Raw genomic sequence first — 18198 nt, forward strand, 5'->3', positions numbered from 1 at the left:
CACAGAAGGGAAGCGGTGCTGAAAGCTACAAAGGGGGCATTGTGGGCACCTCTAAGGCAACTTGCAACGGGCCACCCGTGGGTCACCTAGGGCGGCCGTCAGCACCACGGACAGGGCCCCTCTCCTCCCCGTCCCCCCGCCTCCTGCCCGCACACCTCTGGGCCTTTTTGGCAAGCACCAGACACTGCAGCAGCTGCCCGGCCACATTTTGGCCTCTTCACCCTCATCCCCTCCCGCACTTCCTGGCCGTGTGTGGCCTTGTGCGTGTCATCTCTCCCTTGTCCTCTCCCTCAGGCATGGAGTGGATGCCGGATGCCTGGATTATGGGAAGGGCTGAGGGGTGAGCCTGGCATGAGGAGGGGGCACCCCATCTGGGTGCTGGCTGGAAATGGGGTCTGCCTCCTGGGGTGGAAGGCAGGGAGGAGGTGGGGAACCACGACAACACAGGAGACCTGGAAGCCGACTAGAAAGTGCTTTGAGGATCCTCTCTGATCCCCGCTCCTCCTCCCCCTGGTTCTGACCTTTAAGGACAGGACAGGATACATTTATCCCTGGGTGTTGAGTTGCGGTTATTGCAGTTAACTTGCTCAGGCCCAAGTTAAGGGCTTGGGGACCACGGACAGAGTTCCCTCCAAGATGTGGGGTCTTCCGGGATTACCCGTACACGCCAACCACTGGCACCTGGGCAGGGGGGGGTCTCGCAGCACTTACTGGTCATCGATGATGTGCTTGCAGGAGGTGGAGACGATGTAGCCAGCAGTGGAGGCCATGATGGCTTGGACAGAGGACACCAGCCTGGGGGAGAGAGGGAGGCGTGCTAGAAAGGCAGAAGGGAAGAGGCGTGTGCCTTGATTTCTCCTCGTTGCTAGTCTAACGACTGCGCTTTGCGTTCAGCCACTTCTCGGGCCAGTCCTTGCCCGCCTTCGCCCAAGGCTGGGCTGCCTGAGGTGTGCCCCACCACGGGTACCTCACAGCTCTCCGGCCCGCTCGGCTGCTGTTCCTCAGTCCACCCCACTCCTTGCCACCTTCTTCCTTCCCCATTTGTGGAAACTGAGTCTCCCTCTTCTCAAGCCGGCAGGGTGTCTGTCCTGAGGTGAGACTGAGAGTGAACTGCTGGCCTGGACCTCTCCCCACGAGGGGAGCCTGGGCCGGTTCTTGCCCCGCTTAGCTGTCCAGTCATGACGCGGGCCTCACTCTGGACCCTTTGTGACCCCGAGCTCCCCAGTCACTTTCCCATTGTCTCCTGACTGCCACCAGCCTCCACTCTGCACTCTGGCCCTGTTCTAGGGGTGTAGAGTTGTACCATCCACTCCTCCATCCCTGGCCCCCAAACACTCACCCTGAATGACACCTAGCTGTCTGGCCCTGGCCTCGGTCCCTAATGTCTTATAGGAATGTCTTCGCCGCATGCTGGCCCTGTTTTGGAGGGTGGGAGGGTGTACGGGGAAGAAGAGAGAGGCGGGCTGAACACTAGTAGACCAGATGGCCGGGCTGGATGAGGTCTCCCAGAACAGTGAGCAAGGCAGGCAGTGAGGAGAGAGGAAGCCTGGGGGTAAAGCCCCAGACCCCCACAGGAGCTCCCAGTCCCCCACCGCTGAGGGTCCAGAGAAGTGCCAGGTCCCTTCCATTCCCTGAGAAGCCCAAGAAGCAGACAGGGGCTGAGGGGAAAGAAAGTGGTTTACCTGGCTGAGACAATGACTGCGTCGGCCTCCTCCCAGCGTAGCTGGGGCAGCCGCTGGAGCGTGTTCTTGGAGAGGAGGAAGAGTCCGGGGAACACCACCCCCCCAGCCACCATCGGGGTCAGCATGGTGGCTCAGGACTTGGGCAGGGAGGCAGGCGGGCCGTGAAGGGGCAGGGAGGCCGAGCGGAAGGAGTTAGGGGTGGAGAAGGGACGCCAAGCCCGGGAAGGAGGGAGAAAACGATGGGAAGGGGCACAAAGGGGCCAGGGCGGGGACGGGATGGGGCCAGGGAGTCCGATGAAACTGGGGAGTTGGGAGGGGGCTGGCTGGGCAGAGACGGGGGAGGGGAGGATGGGAGAAGGGGAGCAGGAGCAGGCCAGTGAGGGATGGGGAGAGGCGAAGAGGGGATGGCTTGGTGAGGGACAGAGAGGAAGAGGGGACAGGAGGAGGAGGATGCGGATGGGGGAGGGGAGGGAGCCACCAGGCAGGTGGGGAGGGGAGGCTTACGTGAGAGGCTGGGAGGGCCCGAGGAGGCGGGGAGGGGGTGGGGGTGGGTCTGGGTGCCAGCCCCAAAGGAAGGAGGTGGGCGGGAGGGAGCGGAGGAGCAGCCGGGCAAGCGGTCAGCGGTCACCACCGCTCTCCTGGCTCCACTGCCTCCTCTCGCTGCCGCCCCAGTCCCTGCCGCCCGGCACAGACACCGCACATGGCATCATCATAGAGACTCGGTGCCCAGCCCCCTGCCCCCTCGGTGGGGAGGGGGAGGGGGAGGGGAAGTGGCCAGCTTGGGGAGGACGGGGGAGGGGCAGGAAAATGATGGCACCGACCAGACACGGAGAAACCGGACCTGCAGCGGCGTCTCCCCATGCAGCTCTGAGCCACAGCCGCGGCTGCGACAGAGATGGGGGGAGCAGAGAAAGAGGGAGGGGGAGGCCCTTAAAGGAACAGCAGCTGCGGCGGCACAGGGGGCTGCTGGGGACAAGGGACAGGGGCCAGCTCTTCTCTTGGGGAGGAAGGGGGCCCAGGGCTCCTTGGCCAGCTGGGAGGGGGCCCTGAGCCCCCACAGGGGCCTGACCCTGCTTCCCATCAGCACTTTGCAAATGCCTGGCATCTCCTCCCTCACCAAGCCATCCCTCTGTGGCCTGCCCCGGGTCCGAGCTTTGGGTGCCCATTCCAGCGGAAGAGAGGGTTCCCTGGGAGAGGGAGTAAGTGGTGCTTTCTCAGAAGGAAGAGCTGAAGGAGGGGATAGGAGCAAAAACATCTCAACACAGCATCCTCAGAGCCAGAGGCCCCCTCACCCGATGGCGGGGAAGGAAGCTGACATTGGCCAGAGGGGGCACCTGACTGTGCTGCAGGGCTGCCCATGTCCTGTCTGCTGCAGGAGCTCCGAGGGCGCTGCGTCTGTCCTTCCCACAGGGCCATCAATGATCCTGAGGCTCCCTGAGGTCACCCAGTTCAGAAGTGGCAGAGCCCTCTCATTGCAGGCGTCAGAGGGGCAAGGAGTGGAAGAAGGGGAAACGGTGGCGAGAGCGCGGGGCAGCTGCCTCTCAGGAAGTCCCAGGGAGCCCTAGGATGCCCAGGCCCTGTTCTTCAGACTGCCAGCCCCTCCTGGCCTTCTCTAAATTCCCACCCCTCTCTTTTTCCTCAGTTTCCTTAATGCTACTAGCTCCCCTTTCTCTGCAACTTCCACATACAGCCTAGTTTCAGAGTGGGAAAGGACTGCGGGGTGGGCTGGTGCAAGCTCCTCACTGGCCCATAAGGAAAGTGAGGCCTGGGGACTGGGCCCGGGTGGAGCTGTGGGACCTGAGCCAGAGACACTGCCCCCTTTGACTTCTGGCCTCCCATCCTGCTCCCAACTGTCCTGTGGACTTCAGCATGACAAAGGCCTGTTATGCAAACTCCTTTGGTCTCCAAGTTCAATAATCAACCCTATGGTTTGCCTTTCTCTGCCAGAGCCCACTCCTCGCCTCCCCCAAAGAAAGGCCAGGGACTGGGATTTGCTGTTTTGTGCTGCCCTCTAGCGGCAATCTGTAGGAAAGCACCCAAGAAGTCTCACGCTGATTTAGAGACGGTTGTAGAGACAATAGCGGACCTAGCTCCTGTCCTCAGCCCTTCACGGGAGGGGGAAAGGGAATCCAGCTCCCTGAGTTTTTACTACATGCTGGGCACAGTACCAGGTGATTTCTACTGATTCTTATTTGGTATCCCTGTTTTACAGAAGAAACAGGTTTAGAAATTTTGTGGGGTTTTTTTTTTTTTTTTTGAGGTAGGGTCTCATTCTGTCCCCCAGGCTGGAGTACAGTGGCGCGATCATGGCTCACTGCAACCTCAACCTCCCCGGGCTGAAATGATCCTTATACCTCAGTCTTCCCAGTAGCTGGGACTACAGGCGCACACCACCATGCTCAGCTAATTTTTGTATTTTTTGTAGAGATGAAGTTTCACCACGTTAGCCAGGCTGGTCTCAAACTCCTGGGCTCAAGCGATCCACCCGCCTCTGCCTCTCAACATGCTGATATTACAGGTGGGAGCCACCACGCCCGGAGGAAAGCTGGGTTTCAAACCCATGGTTGCAGCCGGGCAAGGTGTCTCACACCTGTAATCCCAGCACTTTGGGAGGCCAAGGCTGGGGAATCATGAGATTGAGACCATCCTGGCTAACACAGTGAAACCCCGTCTCTTCTAAAAATACAAAAAATTAGCCGGGCATGGTGGCATGCGCCTGTAGTCCCAGCTACTTGAGAGGCTGAGGCAGGAGAATTGCTTGAACCTGGGAGGCGGAGGTTGCAGTGAGCCGAGATCGTGCCATCGCACTCCAGCCTGGGCGACAGAGCGAGACTCCGTCTTAAAAGGAAACAAAAAAACCAAAAAACCATAGTTGCATAACCCCAAAGCCACTCATGAGCAAAACTGCAAAAAGGACAGAGGCTGGGGAGGCTGGATGATGGGCGGCCACCATAACTACTCGATTGAGGACTACAAGGCTGGTCATGGAACTGTGGTTTCACTTCGGATGAGTAGAGACAGGCTTTTTTTGTCTGCCAGGGAATCCACGTAGACACTCTAGTAAAATCTGTGTTCCGTGTACCTCCTACCCCTCCTGTGGTTTGCTGATAGTGCACTTTTATGGTAAGCTTTGTCACACAGGTCATAGATCTGCAGCCCAAGGGCCCAATCCGGCCCACAGACATGTTTTGTTTGGCCAGTATGCAGTTGTCAGTATAGTAGTTCTTAAATAAATTCTTAGTTACTTATCAGTATTCAAGAACTGGAAGAGGTTGGGCGTGGTGGCTCATGCCTGTAATCCTAGCACTTTAGGAGGCCAAAGTGGGCAGATCACCTGAGATCAGGAGTTTGAGACCAGCCTGGCCAACATGGTGAAACCCCGTCCCCGTCTCTACTAAAAATACAAAAAATAGCCGGACGTGGTGGTGCACACCTGTAATACCAGCTACTCGGGAGGTTGAGGCAGAAATGTTGCTTGAACTTGGGAGGTGAAGGTTGCAGTGAGCCAAGATTGAGCCACTGAACTCCAGCCTGGGCAACAGAGTGAGATTCTATCTCAGAAAAATAAAAAGAATTGGGAGACAGCCCACCACAATGACATGCACCTGTAGTCTCAGCTACTCAGGAGGCCAAGGCAGGAGGATCACTTGAGCCCAGGAGTTCAAGACCAGCCTGGGCAACATGGAGAAACCCCGCCTCTACTGAAAGTACAAAAATTAGCCAGGCATGGTGGTGCACACCTGTAGTCTAAGAAACTCAGGAGTCAGCCCGATTCTCAGGGAGAATCACTTGTCAGGGAGGTCAAGGCTGCAGTGAATCATGATGGTGTCACTGCACTTCAGCCTGGGTGACACAGTGAGACTCTGTCTCAAAAAAAAAGAAGAGGCCGGGTACAGTGGCTCATGCCTGTAATCCCAGCACTTCGGAGGCTGAGAAGGAACAATACGGTGAGCCCAGGAGTTCAAGACTAGCTTGGGCAACATAGTGAGACCCTGTCTCTACCAAAAAAAAAAAAAATTAGCCAGGCTTGGTGGTGCATTGCCTGTAGTCCCAGCTATGGCAGGAGGATTGCTTGAGCCCAGGAGTTCAAGGCTGCAGTGAGCCATGATCGTGCCACTGCACTCCAGCCTAGGCAACAGAGCAAGACCCTGTCTCAACCTGTCTCAACAACAATGACAAAGAATCATAACTCCGAAAACATTGGCCCACGTTCTAACCATATAACATTATCAGTGGCTGGAGCCGAGCAGCACTGGCCCTCAGCAGAGAAGGTGAGTCCTCCAGCCTATATCATCCCTGCAGAGCCCACAACCCTCATATTATCTGCAGCAGTTTTCAACCCCTGCTCTACAGACGCTGATTCATATCATCCTCACACAACATCTCCATGAAGAAAGGAAAGTGGGTGTTATTATTAAGCCCATTTACCAGTGAGGGATCTGAAGTTCAGAGAAGTTAAATGACTCACAAAAGACCCCACTGTTGGTGTCTTTTTTCTTTTCTTTTCTTTTCTTTTTTTTTTTTTTGAGACAGAGTCTCACTCTGTCACCTAGGCTGGAGTGCAGTGGCGCCATCTCAGCTCACCACAACCTCCACCTCCTGAGTTCAAGTGATTCCCCTGTCTCAGCCTCCGGAGTAGCTGGGATTACAGGCACCTGCCACCATACCTGGCTACTTTTTGTATTTTTAGTTCAGACAGGGTTTCACCATGTTGGCCAGGCTGGTCTTGAACTACTGACCTCAGGTGATCCACCTGCCTCAGCTTCCCAAAGTGCTGGAATTATAGGCGTGAGCCACCACACCCAGCCTGCTGGTGTCTTTTGACTCCAAATCCCAGCTCCACCCCACACTCTGCTTCTGCTTTCACCACAAACTCATTCTGAAAGTAAGAGATCAGTTCCACCAGCCATGGCCCCAGGAAGGACACCCTCACCCTGGTCCTCTTACTTGGATGCTACCAGGACAGCCTCTTGTCTCTCCATCTGCAGGCTGGTGTGGTTCTGCAAGCCCCAGCGCAGGGCAGTGAAGCACAACGGGAAGAAGACGCAACCCACTGCGAACAGCAGGGTCATGCCTGCCTGCAGCCAAGAAGGCAGAAAAAGATGGCCATGAGAACACCTCAACACAACACCCTCAGACCCCCCAGCAGCCTTCTTCACCCCCAATGAGGCAAGCCCCAAGAGACCCATCCATCTGTGGCCATTGAAAGCCACCAGGCAAACCTCTTCTCTAAGCTCTTTGCATCCTTATTACTCTTTTAATATTCCTCATCCGGGGCAATTCGACATCCTAATTATCCTAATTTTTTGTTTTAAACACTCAATTTAGACAATTTCTTTTCTTTTCTTTTTTTTTTTTTTTTTTTTTTTTGAGATGCAGTCTTACTCTTGTTGCCCAGGCTGGAGTGTGGTGGCGTGATCTTGGCTCACTGCAACCTCAACCTCCCGGGTTCAAGCAATTCTCCTGCTTCAGCCTCCTGAGTAGCTGGGATTACAGGCGCCCACCACCATGCCCAGCTAATATTTGTATTTTCAGTAGAGACAGGACTTTACTGTGTTGGCCAGGATGGTCTCGAATTCCTGACCTCAAGTGATCTGCCCGCTTCGGCCTCCCAAAGTGCTGGGATTACAGGCATGAGCCACTGCACCCAGCTCCTCCTACTCTTAAACTCCACCATTTTCCATCTTCTGCATGCCCCGCCCGCCGCCGACCCTAAGTCACCTCTACCTTCTCCCCAGTCCTCACCTCAGAGGGACAGGTTGGAAGACAGAAAGGGAGGTTGATGTTTCTCCTCAGCACCCAGAACTTGGAAAAAGGGAGGGAGGGGGTTGTCAAGATATTTGGAACTTTAAAATGACATTTGTTGAAAAAACAAAATAAAGCCAAAGCGATTGTTGTTCCATTAAAAAAGAAAACAAAAGAAATAGCAGGTGCAAGCCTGAAACTACATATATTTACATAGATATCATTTTTGTTTAGAAAGACCTCCCCTCCCATCTACTCTGGGGAGCAGAGGTGTGGAGCAGGCACAGGCAGGATGAAGGGAACCAGGTCCTGCCATCCTGCCTTCCTGAAGTGTCTTCCAAGGGACCTTCTCGGGATAAAAGGAAGGTGTCAAACTGCAAAGGCACGAGGCTGCTCTGCAGAGGCAGTTGGGGAGGGCAGGAGTATGCTCTTCCATTGGTGGAGTGGCTAGAAGATGCCATCCTCCTAGTGGCCCGCCAGTTGATACATGTCCCCTATCATTTGCTTCCTGTGGGGGCTGGGGGGCGGTTCCAGCAAGCCTTGCCTAGAATTGGCCAATTAGAATCCATTGGTGACTTGATGGACAGCTATGTTTCAGGGACAGGGCTCAAAGAAGGAAAAGGAGAGGGGAAATAAGAGCAGGTGCAGGGCCGGGCGTGGTGACTCACACCTGTAATCCCAGCACTTTGGGAGGCTGAGGCGAGTGGGTCACCTGCGGTCAGGAGTTCGAGACCATACTGGCTAACATGGGGAAACCCTGTCTCTACTAAAAATACAAAAATTAGCCAGGCGTGATGCTGGGAACCTGTAATCCCAGCTATTCGGGAGGCTGAGGCAGGAGAATTGCTTGAACCCGGGAGGCAGAGGTTGCAATGAGCCGAGATCTCGCCACTGCACTCCAGCCTGGGTGACAGACACTCTGTCTCAAAAAAATAAATAAATAAATAAAAAATAAAATAAAATAAAACCCAGCAAGTGCAGTGGTTCAGGCTGGAATCCCCGCACCTCGGAGGCCGAGGTGGGAGGATCACTTGAGGCCAGGAGTTCAAGACCAGTTTGGGCAACATAGTGGAACCCCTGTCTCTACAAAAAATAAGAATAATAGGCCGGGCACGGTGGCTCACGCCTGTAATCCCAGCACTTTGGGAGGCCGAGGTGGGCAGATCACGGGGTCAGGAGATCGAGACCATCCTGGCTAACACGGTGAAACCCTGTCTCTATTAAAAATACAAAAAATTTAGCCAGGCGCGTTGGCGGGCGCCTGTAGTCCCAGCTACTCCGGAGGCTGAGGCAGGAGAATGGCGTGAACCCGGGAGGCGGAGCTTGCAGTGAGCCGAGATGGCGCCACTGCACTCCAGCCTGGGCGACAGAGAGAGACTGTGTTTCAAAAAAAAAAAAAAAGAAGAAGAAGAAGAATAAAATAGTCCAGTGCAATGACATATACCTGTGGTCCCAGGTACTTGGAAGGATGAGGCGAAAGAATGGAAAGAATTGCTTGATCCCAGGAGTTCAAGGCTATAGTGAGCTATGATCATACCACTGCACTCCATCCTGGGCAACAGAGTAAGACCCTGCCCCCCCAAAAAAGTAGTCCTAAGTAATTATTGATTTAAAAGGCGGTGTAGGATAAAAGGTAAAGAAGGCCATTTCTACTGTGGGTGTACATGGACTTCAAATTCAGAGTCCACAGATAATCAAAGAAACATTTCACTTCCCTATTGCTGAAATAAAGAAACAAATAAAGAAACACACTGTATGGCTCTGTTTACATCAAATTCAGAAAAGCAAAACATCTATCATGAAAAATCTGAACAGCGTTTAACTTGGGGAAGGTATTGACTGGGAGGAGACCCCAGGGAACCTTCTGAAGTGTTGGAAATGGCCTTATATTGATTACCAGTGTATACATATGTAAACATTCTCGAGGCATCCTCTTAAAATGTGTGCCCCTTAAGTGAAGCTGCAGTTTTTAAAATTCTAAATTTAGGCTCTTCCTTTCTCTGAATGATGGTGGGCAAAGCCTTTATGGGCCTCAATTTCTTCATCTGTGAGGTTGGGTTAATAATTAGTGTCACATCATTAAATGCTGCTTAGACTACAGGTCAGACATTGATCTGCATTCTCTGACTCTAAAAGAAAAAAAAAAGGCCAAGTGTGATGGTGCACACCTGTAGTACCAGCACTTTGGGAGGCCAAGGCAGGAGGATCACTTGAGGACAGGAGGTTGAGGCTGCAGTGAGCTTTGATCACGAGACTGCACTCCAGCCTTGGGCCACAGAGTGCGACTCCGTCTCTAAAAAAATCAATTAAGGGCTGGGCGCAGTGGCTCACGCCTGTAATCCCAGCACTTTGGGAGGCCAAGGCGGGCAGATCACAAGGTCAGGAGTTCAAGACCAGCCTGTCCAACATGGTGAAACCCCATCTCTACTAAAAATACAAAAATTAGCTGGGCATGGTGGCATGTGCCTGTAATCCCAGCTACTTGGGAGGCTGAGGCAGGAGAATCGCTTGAACCTGGGAGGCGGAGGTTGCAGTGAGCTGAGAAGCCGAGATCACGCCACTGCACTCCAGCCTGGGCGACAGAGCGAGACTCCGTCTCAAAAAAAAAAAAAATTTAATTAAAAATATGAAGTCATTTATCCAAAGCAACCTTGTGGGTAGGGATTATTACTGCACCTCTGTTTTACAGATCAGAAAACAGAGGCACAGAGAGGTTTGGTACCTTGTCCAAGGTTAAACAGTCAGGAAGTGTATAAAAATTTTTTTTAATCATATTTTCTGAATTTATTTGTCCCTATAATGTTAGGCAGATATAGAAAACATAAACTTATTTTCCTAAGGAACTGAAAGGCTTTTTTAAAAAGGAGGGAAAAAACACCACTGAATACAATTTAGACATCCTCATTCATATTTTCAGAACTTATCCTTCTCCTCCTCCTTCCTCTAATTCTTTTTTTTTTTTTAGATGGAGGTTCGCTCTTGTTATCCAGGTATCCAGGCTGGAGTGCAATAGCACAATCTCAGCTTACTGCAACCTTCGCCTCCCAGATTCAAGCGATTCTCCTGCCTTAGCCTCCCGAGTAGCTGGGATTACAGCCATGCGCCACCACGCCCGGCTAATTTTGTATTTTTAGTAGATATGTGGTTTCTCCCTGTTGGTCAGGCTGGTCTCGAACTCCTGATCTCAGGTGGTCTGCTCACCTCGGCCTCCCAAAGTGCTGAGATTACAGGTGTGAGCCACTGCGCCCGGCTTCTTCCTCATATTCTTTTGAGACAGGGTCTCACTCTGTTGTCCAGACTGGAATGCAATGGCATGATCCTACCTCATTGCAGACTCAAACTTCTGGACTCAAGCAATCCTCCTTAGCCTCTGCCTCAGCCTCCAGAGTAGCTGGGACTACAGGTGTGCACACAACACTCAGCTAATTTTTGTATTTAAAAAAAAATTTTAGCTATGTTCTATGGAAAGGAATCTTTGTACTTTTTATAGAGATGGGGTCTTGCTATGTTGCTCAGGCTGGTCTTGAACTCCTGGCCTCAAGCAATCCCCTTGCCTTGGCCTCCTAAAGTGCTGGGATTACAGGCATGAGCCACCATGCTCGGCCAGTGTTTGCTTCTTTAGCTACTTTATTTTCTTCCCTCTGGATGGGACTCTGAAAATTAAAAGTTAAACCAAGAGCGGCCAGGCATGGTGGCTCACGCCTGTGATCCCAGCACTTTGGGAGGCAGAAGGGGGTGGATCACCTGAGGTCAGGAGTTCAAGACCAGCCTGGCCAACATGGCGAAACCCCATCCCTACTGAAAATACAAAAATTAGCCGGGTATGGTGGTGCACATCCGTAATCTCAATTACTCAGGAGGCTGAGGCAGGAGAATTGCTTGAACCCAGGAGGCGGAGGTTGCAGTGATCCGAGATGGTGCCACTGCACTCCAATCTGGGCAACACAGCAAGACTTTGTCTCAAAAAAAAAAAAAAAAAAATATATATATATATATATATATATATATATATATATATATATATATATATATGAAAAGATCCTGAGCTGGGGTCTGAAACCAGGCAGCCTGCCCTGCTATTTGCCCAGCTCCTGCATAGCTCATTGTGAGGACTAAATCATGCCAATGCATAGAAACTACAATACTTCACATGGTAGCCAGTAGCCAGTTACTGTCATTCTGAGCCAGCTACTGTCATTCTGAGCACCCACTGTATGCCAGGCACCGGGCTGAAATACTTTATATACATGTTCCCGTTTAATCATCTATGCCACCTTACAAATAACTTCCCCATTTTACTGCTGAGAAATCTGAGTCTCAGAAAAGTTGAATGACATGCTTCAGACCATACAGTACATGACAAAATCGGTAAATGTGACCGCTGCCTTCCAAGTCTGGAGAAAAGGAGGCGAAGAGAGGGGAAGGCGTGAGGGGAGGAGAGAAGGTGGGAGAGGGAAAAAGGGGAAGAGAAGGGATGAGAGTAGGAGAGGCAGAAGGAGTGAGGAGGAGTAGCACCCCTCTGGGGTTATTTTCTTTTTCTTTTTTTTTAAATTTGAGACAGAGTCTCACTCTGTCACCCAGGCTGGAGTGCAGTGACACAATCACAGCTCACTGCAGCCTCCACCTCCCGGGCTCAAGTGATCCTTCCACCTCAGCCTCCTGAGTAGCTGGGATGACAGGCGTGCACCACCACACCTGGCTAATCTGGGGAGGTTTTTTTTTCTAGAGATGGGATCTTGCTATGTTGCCCAGGCTGGTCTTCAACTCCTGGGCTCAAGCAATCCTCCTGCTTCAGCCTCCCAGAATTCTGGGATTACAGGCGTGAGCCACTGAGTGTGACCAGGGATGGTCATTTTCCTCTGCACCTGTGCTTACCCTGGACAAGAAAATGTGGAAGGGAGGAAAGTTTACAGGCCATGAGCTGGTTAGAGTCAGGCCCGAGTCTCACTGGAATCTGGACTCTCTCCTACATTTCTTCCTTTCCTTGTCGATTTCTTCTTGTTGAGAGCAAAACAGTCCAAGGCTGCACAGGCTTGTCTGAGAGAGAAAATATGAGAGGAGAAAATTGTGGTTTTGAGCAATGGCTTTAAATTTTTTTAATAGTGACCCACAAGAGATATCTTTTATTTTATTTCTTTATGTATTTATGTTTTTTTGTTTGTTTTGTTTTTTTGAGACAGAGTCCCACTCTGTTGTCCAGGCTGGAGTGCAGTGGCACAATCTCAGCTCACTACAACCTCCACCTCCTGGGTAAATGATTCTCCTACCTCAGCCTCCCAAGTAGCTGGGATTACAGGTGCATGCTACCATGCCCGGCTAATTTTTGTATTCTTAGTAGAGACACCATATTGGCCAGGCTGGTCTGAACTCCTGACCTCAAGTGAGCTGCCCGCCTTGGCCTACCAAAGTGTTGGAATTACACACGCCTGTAATTCCAGCACTTCGGGAGGCCGAGGCGGGCGGATCATGAGGTCAGATCGAGACCATCCTGGCTAACATGGTGAAACCCCGTCTCTCCTAAAAATACAAAAAATTAGCTGGGCGTGGTGGCGGGTGCCTGTAGTCCCAGCTACTTGGGAGGCTGAGGCAGGAGAATGGCATGAACCTGGGAGACAGAGCTTGCAGTGAGCCGAGATCACGCCACTGCACTCCAGCTTGGGCCACAGAGTGGGACTCTGTCTCAAAAAAAAAAAAAAAAAAAAAGTGTTGGGATTACAGAGGTGAGCCATGGCGCCCAGCCGAGATATCTTTTATTTTGTGACTGCAGTTCACGCACCCACACGTTGAATGGAAAACCTTTGCACAACACATTCTGACTTACTATATGCAGTGCCCTGTGGAATTTTCTAGATCATTTTTCCACCAAATATTGATCATGACCCATTAAGCCAATTTCACTGCCCACTAGTGGCTAAACAAGCCAAGCGGGAAAAATCTTGGTTTGGAGAGCAGTGTTTCTCAATTTTTCTTTCATTATTGTTCCCCTAAGGAGCCCTTTTTACACTTTTTTCTCTAATCGCTGCCTATCACGAAAGTTTAATAACACATATATTTATGTCTATTTACATATATCTTTTCCATATTAAAAAGAGTAAGTTTTTTGCCCCCTTGGGGGCGATATTATACCAGTTGAGAAGGCATCATTGTCCTAATGCTCATTTTCTGAGCCGCCTTTATTTATTTATTTACTTATTTATTTTATTTTATTTTATTTTATTTTAGATGGAGTTTTACTCTTTTGCACAGGCTGGAGTGCAGTGGCACGATCTTGGCTCACTGCAACCTGCCCCCGCTGGGTTCAAGCGATTCTCCTGCCTCAGTCTCCCAAGTAGCTGGGATTATAGGCGCCCACCACCACACCCAGCTAATTTTTGTATTTTTAGTAGAGACGGGGTTTCACCGTGTTGGCCAGGCTGGTCTCAAACTCCTGACCTCAAGTGATCCACCGGCTTTGGCCTCCCAAAGTGTTGGGATTACAGGCATGAGCCACCGTGCCCTGCCTCTGATCCGCCTTCATACACATCAATCCCAACATCCAATGAGATAGGATTAGTTCCATTTTGCAAGTGATTAAGTGGAAGCTGAGAGGTTATATTAATTATTGAAGATTGAAATGGCTGGCAATTAGACTGGGAATCCAGAAACTTACCAATATCCTAACTCAGCCTCTAGCTTCTCCAAACCTTTGTTTCCCCACATAAAAAAACCTCAGTTATGGTCAGTTATGGGTGTTTTTTGTTGTTATTGTTGTTGTTGTTTTTCTCTATTTGACCTAATAAGAGCAAACATTAGGCCAGGCACAGTGGCTCACACCTGTAATCGCAATGCTTTGGGAGGCCGAGGTGGGTGGATCATGAGGTCAGGAGTTTGAGACCAGCCTGACCAACATGGTGAAAGCCCATTTCTACTAAAAATACAAAAAAAATTAGCCAGGTGTGGTGGCACGCGCCTGCAATCCCAGCTACTCAGGAAGCTGGGGCAGGAGAATTGCTTGAAACTGAAAGGCAGAGGCTGCAGTGAGCCGAGATCAGACCACTGCACTCCAGCCTGGCGACAGAGTAAAACTCCGTCTCCAAACGAAGAAAAAAAGCAAACATTTATAGAGCATTTACTAGACATCCGGCAGCAATCTAAGCCCTTTATATATATTAACTAACATAATATCCACAATAATCTTAAGACAGACATACTGGGGTTTTTGTTTTGTTTTGATTTTTGAGACAGGGTCTCTCATTTTGTCTCCCTTGATGAAGTACACTGGCACGATTAGCTCACTGTAACCTCAAATTCCTGTGCTCAGGGGATCCTCCTGCCTCAGCCTCCCAAGTGGCTGGGACTACAGGCTCTCAGGCTCATCACTACCAGCTTATTTTTTAAGTTTTTCCTACAGATGGGGGTCTCCATTTGTTGCCTAGGTTGGTCTCAAACTCCTGGCCTCAAGCATTCTCCTACCTTGGCCTCCCAAAGTGCTGGGATTATAGGCACAAATCACTATGTCAGGTGAGACATACTCTCAGTCACTGTTCGGATGAGGAAATTGAGGCACAGAGAGGTTGTGTGGCTTGCTCAAGGTCATGCAGGTAGAAAGTGGCACAAGCGGGGATTTGAACCAAGTAATCTGATTTTCAGAGCACAGGTTGTGCGTTTTGTTTTGTTTTTCACCATGTATTATTTTTTGAGATGGGGTTCTCACTCTGTTGCCCAGGCTGGAATGCAGTGGTGCCATCTCAGCTTCCTGCAACCTCCATTTGCCAGACTCAAGTGATCCTCCTGCCTCAGCCTCCTGAGTAGCTGGGACCATAGGCAAGCCACCACCATGCACGGCTAATTTTTTGTATTTTTGGTAGAGACAGGGTTTCGCCATGTTGCTCATGCTGATCTCAAACTCCTGAGCTCCAGCAATACGCCCAATCCTCCTGCCTCGGCCTCACAAAGTGCTGGGACTATAGGTGTGAACCACCATGGTTAGCATGAGCTAACCATGTCCTTTTTTTTTTTTTTTTAACTCTGTCTCCCAAGCTAAAGTGCAGTGGTGCGATCTCAGCTCACTGCAACCTCCGCCTCCCAGGTTCAAGCGATTCTCCTGCCTCAGCCTCTGGAGTAGCTGGGACTACAAGTGTGTGCCATCACACCTGGCTAATTTTTATATTTTTAGTAGAGATGGGGTTTCACCATGTTGCCCAGGCTGGTCTCGAACTCCCGACCTCAAGTGATCTGCCTGCCTCACACCTCCCAGAGTGCTGGGATTACAGGCATGAGCCACAGTGCTAAACTAACCATGTACTTTATTTTCTTTCATTTGAGATGAAGTTTCGCTCTTGTTGCCCAGGCTGGAGGGCAATGGTGCGATCTCGGCTCACTGCAACCTCCGCCTCCTGGGTTTAAGCTATTCTCCTGCCTCAGCCTCCCGAGTAGCTGGGATTACAGGTGCCTGCCACCACACTCGGCTAATTGTTTGTATTTTTTTTAGTAGAGACAGGGTTTCAACCTGTTGCCCAGGCTGGTCTCAAACTCCTGACCTCAGGCAATCTGCCTGCCTTGGCCTCCCAATGTGCCGGGATTACAGAAGTAAGCCACTGTGGCTACCATGTACTTTAAAAGGAAACTTTTTATCACTCTGGAAAATAGAAAACCAGTACCACCTGTGATAAACAGAAGGTAACAAAAAATATACAAAATGAAAACACATTTTATAACATTCTAGCTAGATACTATGGGCAGCTGCTCATTCTGAACTGGAGGCTGGCTCTCTCCTTGTTCAAAAAAGAAAGATCAGGCCGGGCGCAGTGGCTCAAGCCTGTAATCCCAGCACTTTGGAGGCCGGCAGGCGGCGGAGGGGTGCGGATTAACTAAGGTCAAGGGTTCGAGACCAGCCTGGCCAATATGGTGTAACCCCATCTCTACTAAAAATATAAAAATTAGCCGGGCGTGGTGGCATGCACCTGTAATCCCAGCTAGTCAGGAGGTTGAGGCAGAAGAATTGCTTGAACCCCGGAGGTGGAGATTTCAGTGAGCCAAGATCGTGTCACTGTACTCCAGCCTGGGAGACAAAGCAAGACTCCATCTCAAAAAAAAAAAAAAAAAAGAACAAAAAGATAAGCACAGAGAGAAAGGTGTTAAAGGGTTTCTGGCAGCAAATTGAGAGTTTCTCCTGCAGTAATCAGAAGCGTTGAAAGGGAATTGGAAAGAGAAAGAGAGTAGCTTGTTCAGGGTGTGTGTGTGGTGTGTGTGTGATGTGTGTGGTGTGTGTGTGGTGGGGTGTGTGTGGGGTGGGTGTATGGGGTGTGTGTGTGGTGTTTGTGTGTGTTTGTGTGTGTGGTGTGCGTGTGTGGTTTGTGTGTGTGGTGTGTGTGGGTATGGTGTGTGTGGTGTGTGGTGTGTTTGTGTAGTGTGTGTGGTGTGTGTGTGGTGCATGTGTGGTGTGTGTGTATTTGTGTGTGTGGTATGTGTGTTTGTGTGGTGTGTATGGTGTGTGTGTGTGGTGTGTGTGGTATGTGTGGTGTGTGTGTGTGGTGTGTGTGGTATGTGTGTGGTGAGTGGTGTGTGTGTTTGTGTGGTGCGTGTGTGTATTTGTGTGTGGTATGTGTGTTTATGTGGTGTGTGTATGGTGTGTGTGTTTGTGTGTGTGTGTGTTTGTGTGTGAGGTGTGTGTTTGTGTGTGTGTGTGTCTTCTTGCTGACATACCACCTAAAATAAACCCAAGATGGGATGCACCGCACACTCTGAACCCTTGTCGGGTGGTCAATGGGTGTTCAGGACATCCCAGCAGAGGAAGGGAGACACACCAGCCCGTCCTGGCCTGGGTGTGCAGCCAGAAAGCATGGGGCCAGGCTGGGCAACACAATGAGACTTCCTCTCTACAAAAAGTCAAAAAAATTAGCTGGGCGTGGTGCTGTGTGCCTGTAGTCCCAGCTACTTACGAGGCTGAGGTGAGAGGATCGCTTGAGCTAGGGAGGTGGAGGCCACAGTGAGCCATGATCGTGCCACTGCACTCCAACCTGGGTGACAGAGGGAGACCCTGTCTCAAAAACAAAACAAAAACAAACAAAACATAGAGCATTAGGCAGTCCACCACGTGTGGAGGGGCAGTGCAGGGCAGGGGTATAGGAGGGCCCATCCAAGCCTCTGTGACTTTGGCCACCATCTTTCCTTCCCCTAGCGTGTCTCCCCAGGCGAGTCTCACCCCTAGGCAGTCCTTAGACACCCGCCACCCAATTTACACTTGGCCTTGAGTTTACCGTTCTCTGTTCTTCCAGGTTCTGCCGCCCACAGGCTGTTTCACTCATCCTCTCCACCGGGTGCCCTGCGGAGGTGTGCAAGTGTGATATCATCGAAGGCTGTGAATAAGTAAACAATAAGTGGCCAGAAGTGGCCTGTTTCCCACATGATACCCAGGGAAGGGTCCGATTCCCCCCGCCTGGGCTCTGGGGCGAGTCCTGGCTGGCGTGCCAGAGCATTTATTATTTAGTATTTTTACTTACCTGTCCCAGGTTAGGGACTGTCCCAAGCAATGCCAGTCCCACCCTCTATCTGCACACCAGAAAAAGCTGAGGGCACAGCAGGTGATTGGAGTCAGACAGCTAAGGGTCCAATCCCTTTCTTCTCACATAGACTGGCTGTGTGACCTTCGCCAAATTTCACAACCTCTCTGAGCCTCCACTGAGCACACACCAAGTCCCATTGCCAGGCCTAAGTCCTGCTTCTGCCAGTCACTAGCCTGGCATCCTTGTGCAAGGGATTCAACTCCTCTGAGCCTTGGGCTCCTCATCTA

General features: G+C 51.0%; 1 protein-coding gene across 6 annotated transcripts in view; it reads right to left on the minus strand.

The window, feature by feature from the left end:
• The window catches only part of TLCD3B (TLC domain containing 3B), a 28612-nt gene that overhangs the window by 4290 nt on the left and 6124 nt on the right, over positions 1-18198 (minus strand). Inside the window, exons 2-6 of one of the 6 annotated variants that reach the window (XM_031007133.3) lie at positions 17666-17730; positions 12303-12464; positions 7428-7487; positions 6630-6760; positions 712-795 (exon numbers count right to left, since the gene is read on the minus strand). In XM_031007133.3, the coding sequence (XP_030862993.1) occupies positions 712-795; positions 6630-6754 (209 nt within the window). In that variant the 5' untranslated portion in view covers positions 6755-6760; positions 7428-7487; positions 12303-12464; positions 17666-17730. Of the gene's footprint in view, positions 1-711; positions 796-967; positions 1313-1339; positions 1417-1682; positions 2929-6629; positions 6761-7427; positions 7680-12302; positions 12465-17665; positions 17731-18198 lie in introns of those variants that run through there. The other 5 variants (XM_063700143.1, XM_031007131.2, XM_031007135.3 and 2 more) reach the window with 5 other exon arrangements.

Source organism: Gorilla gorilla, chromosome 18 (genome assembly GCF_029281585.2).
Source record: "Gorilla gorilla gorilla isolate KB3781 chromosome 18, NHGRI_mGorGor1-v2.1_pri, whole genome shotgun sequence".
Classification (NCBI taxonomy): domain Eukaryota; kingdom Metazoa; phylum Chordata; class Mammalia; order Primates; family Hominidae; genus Gorilla; species Gorilla gorilla.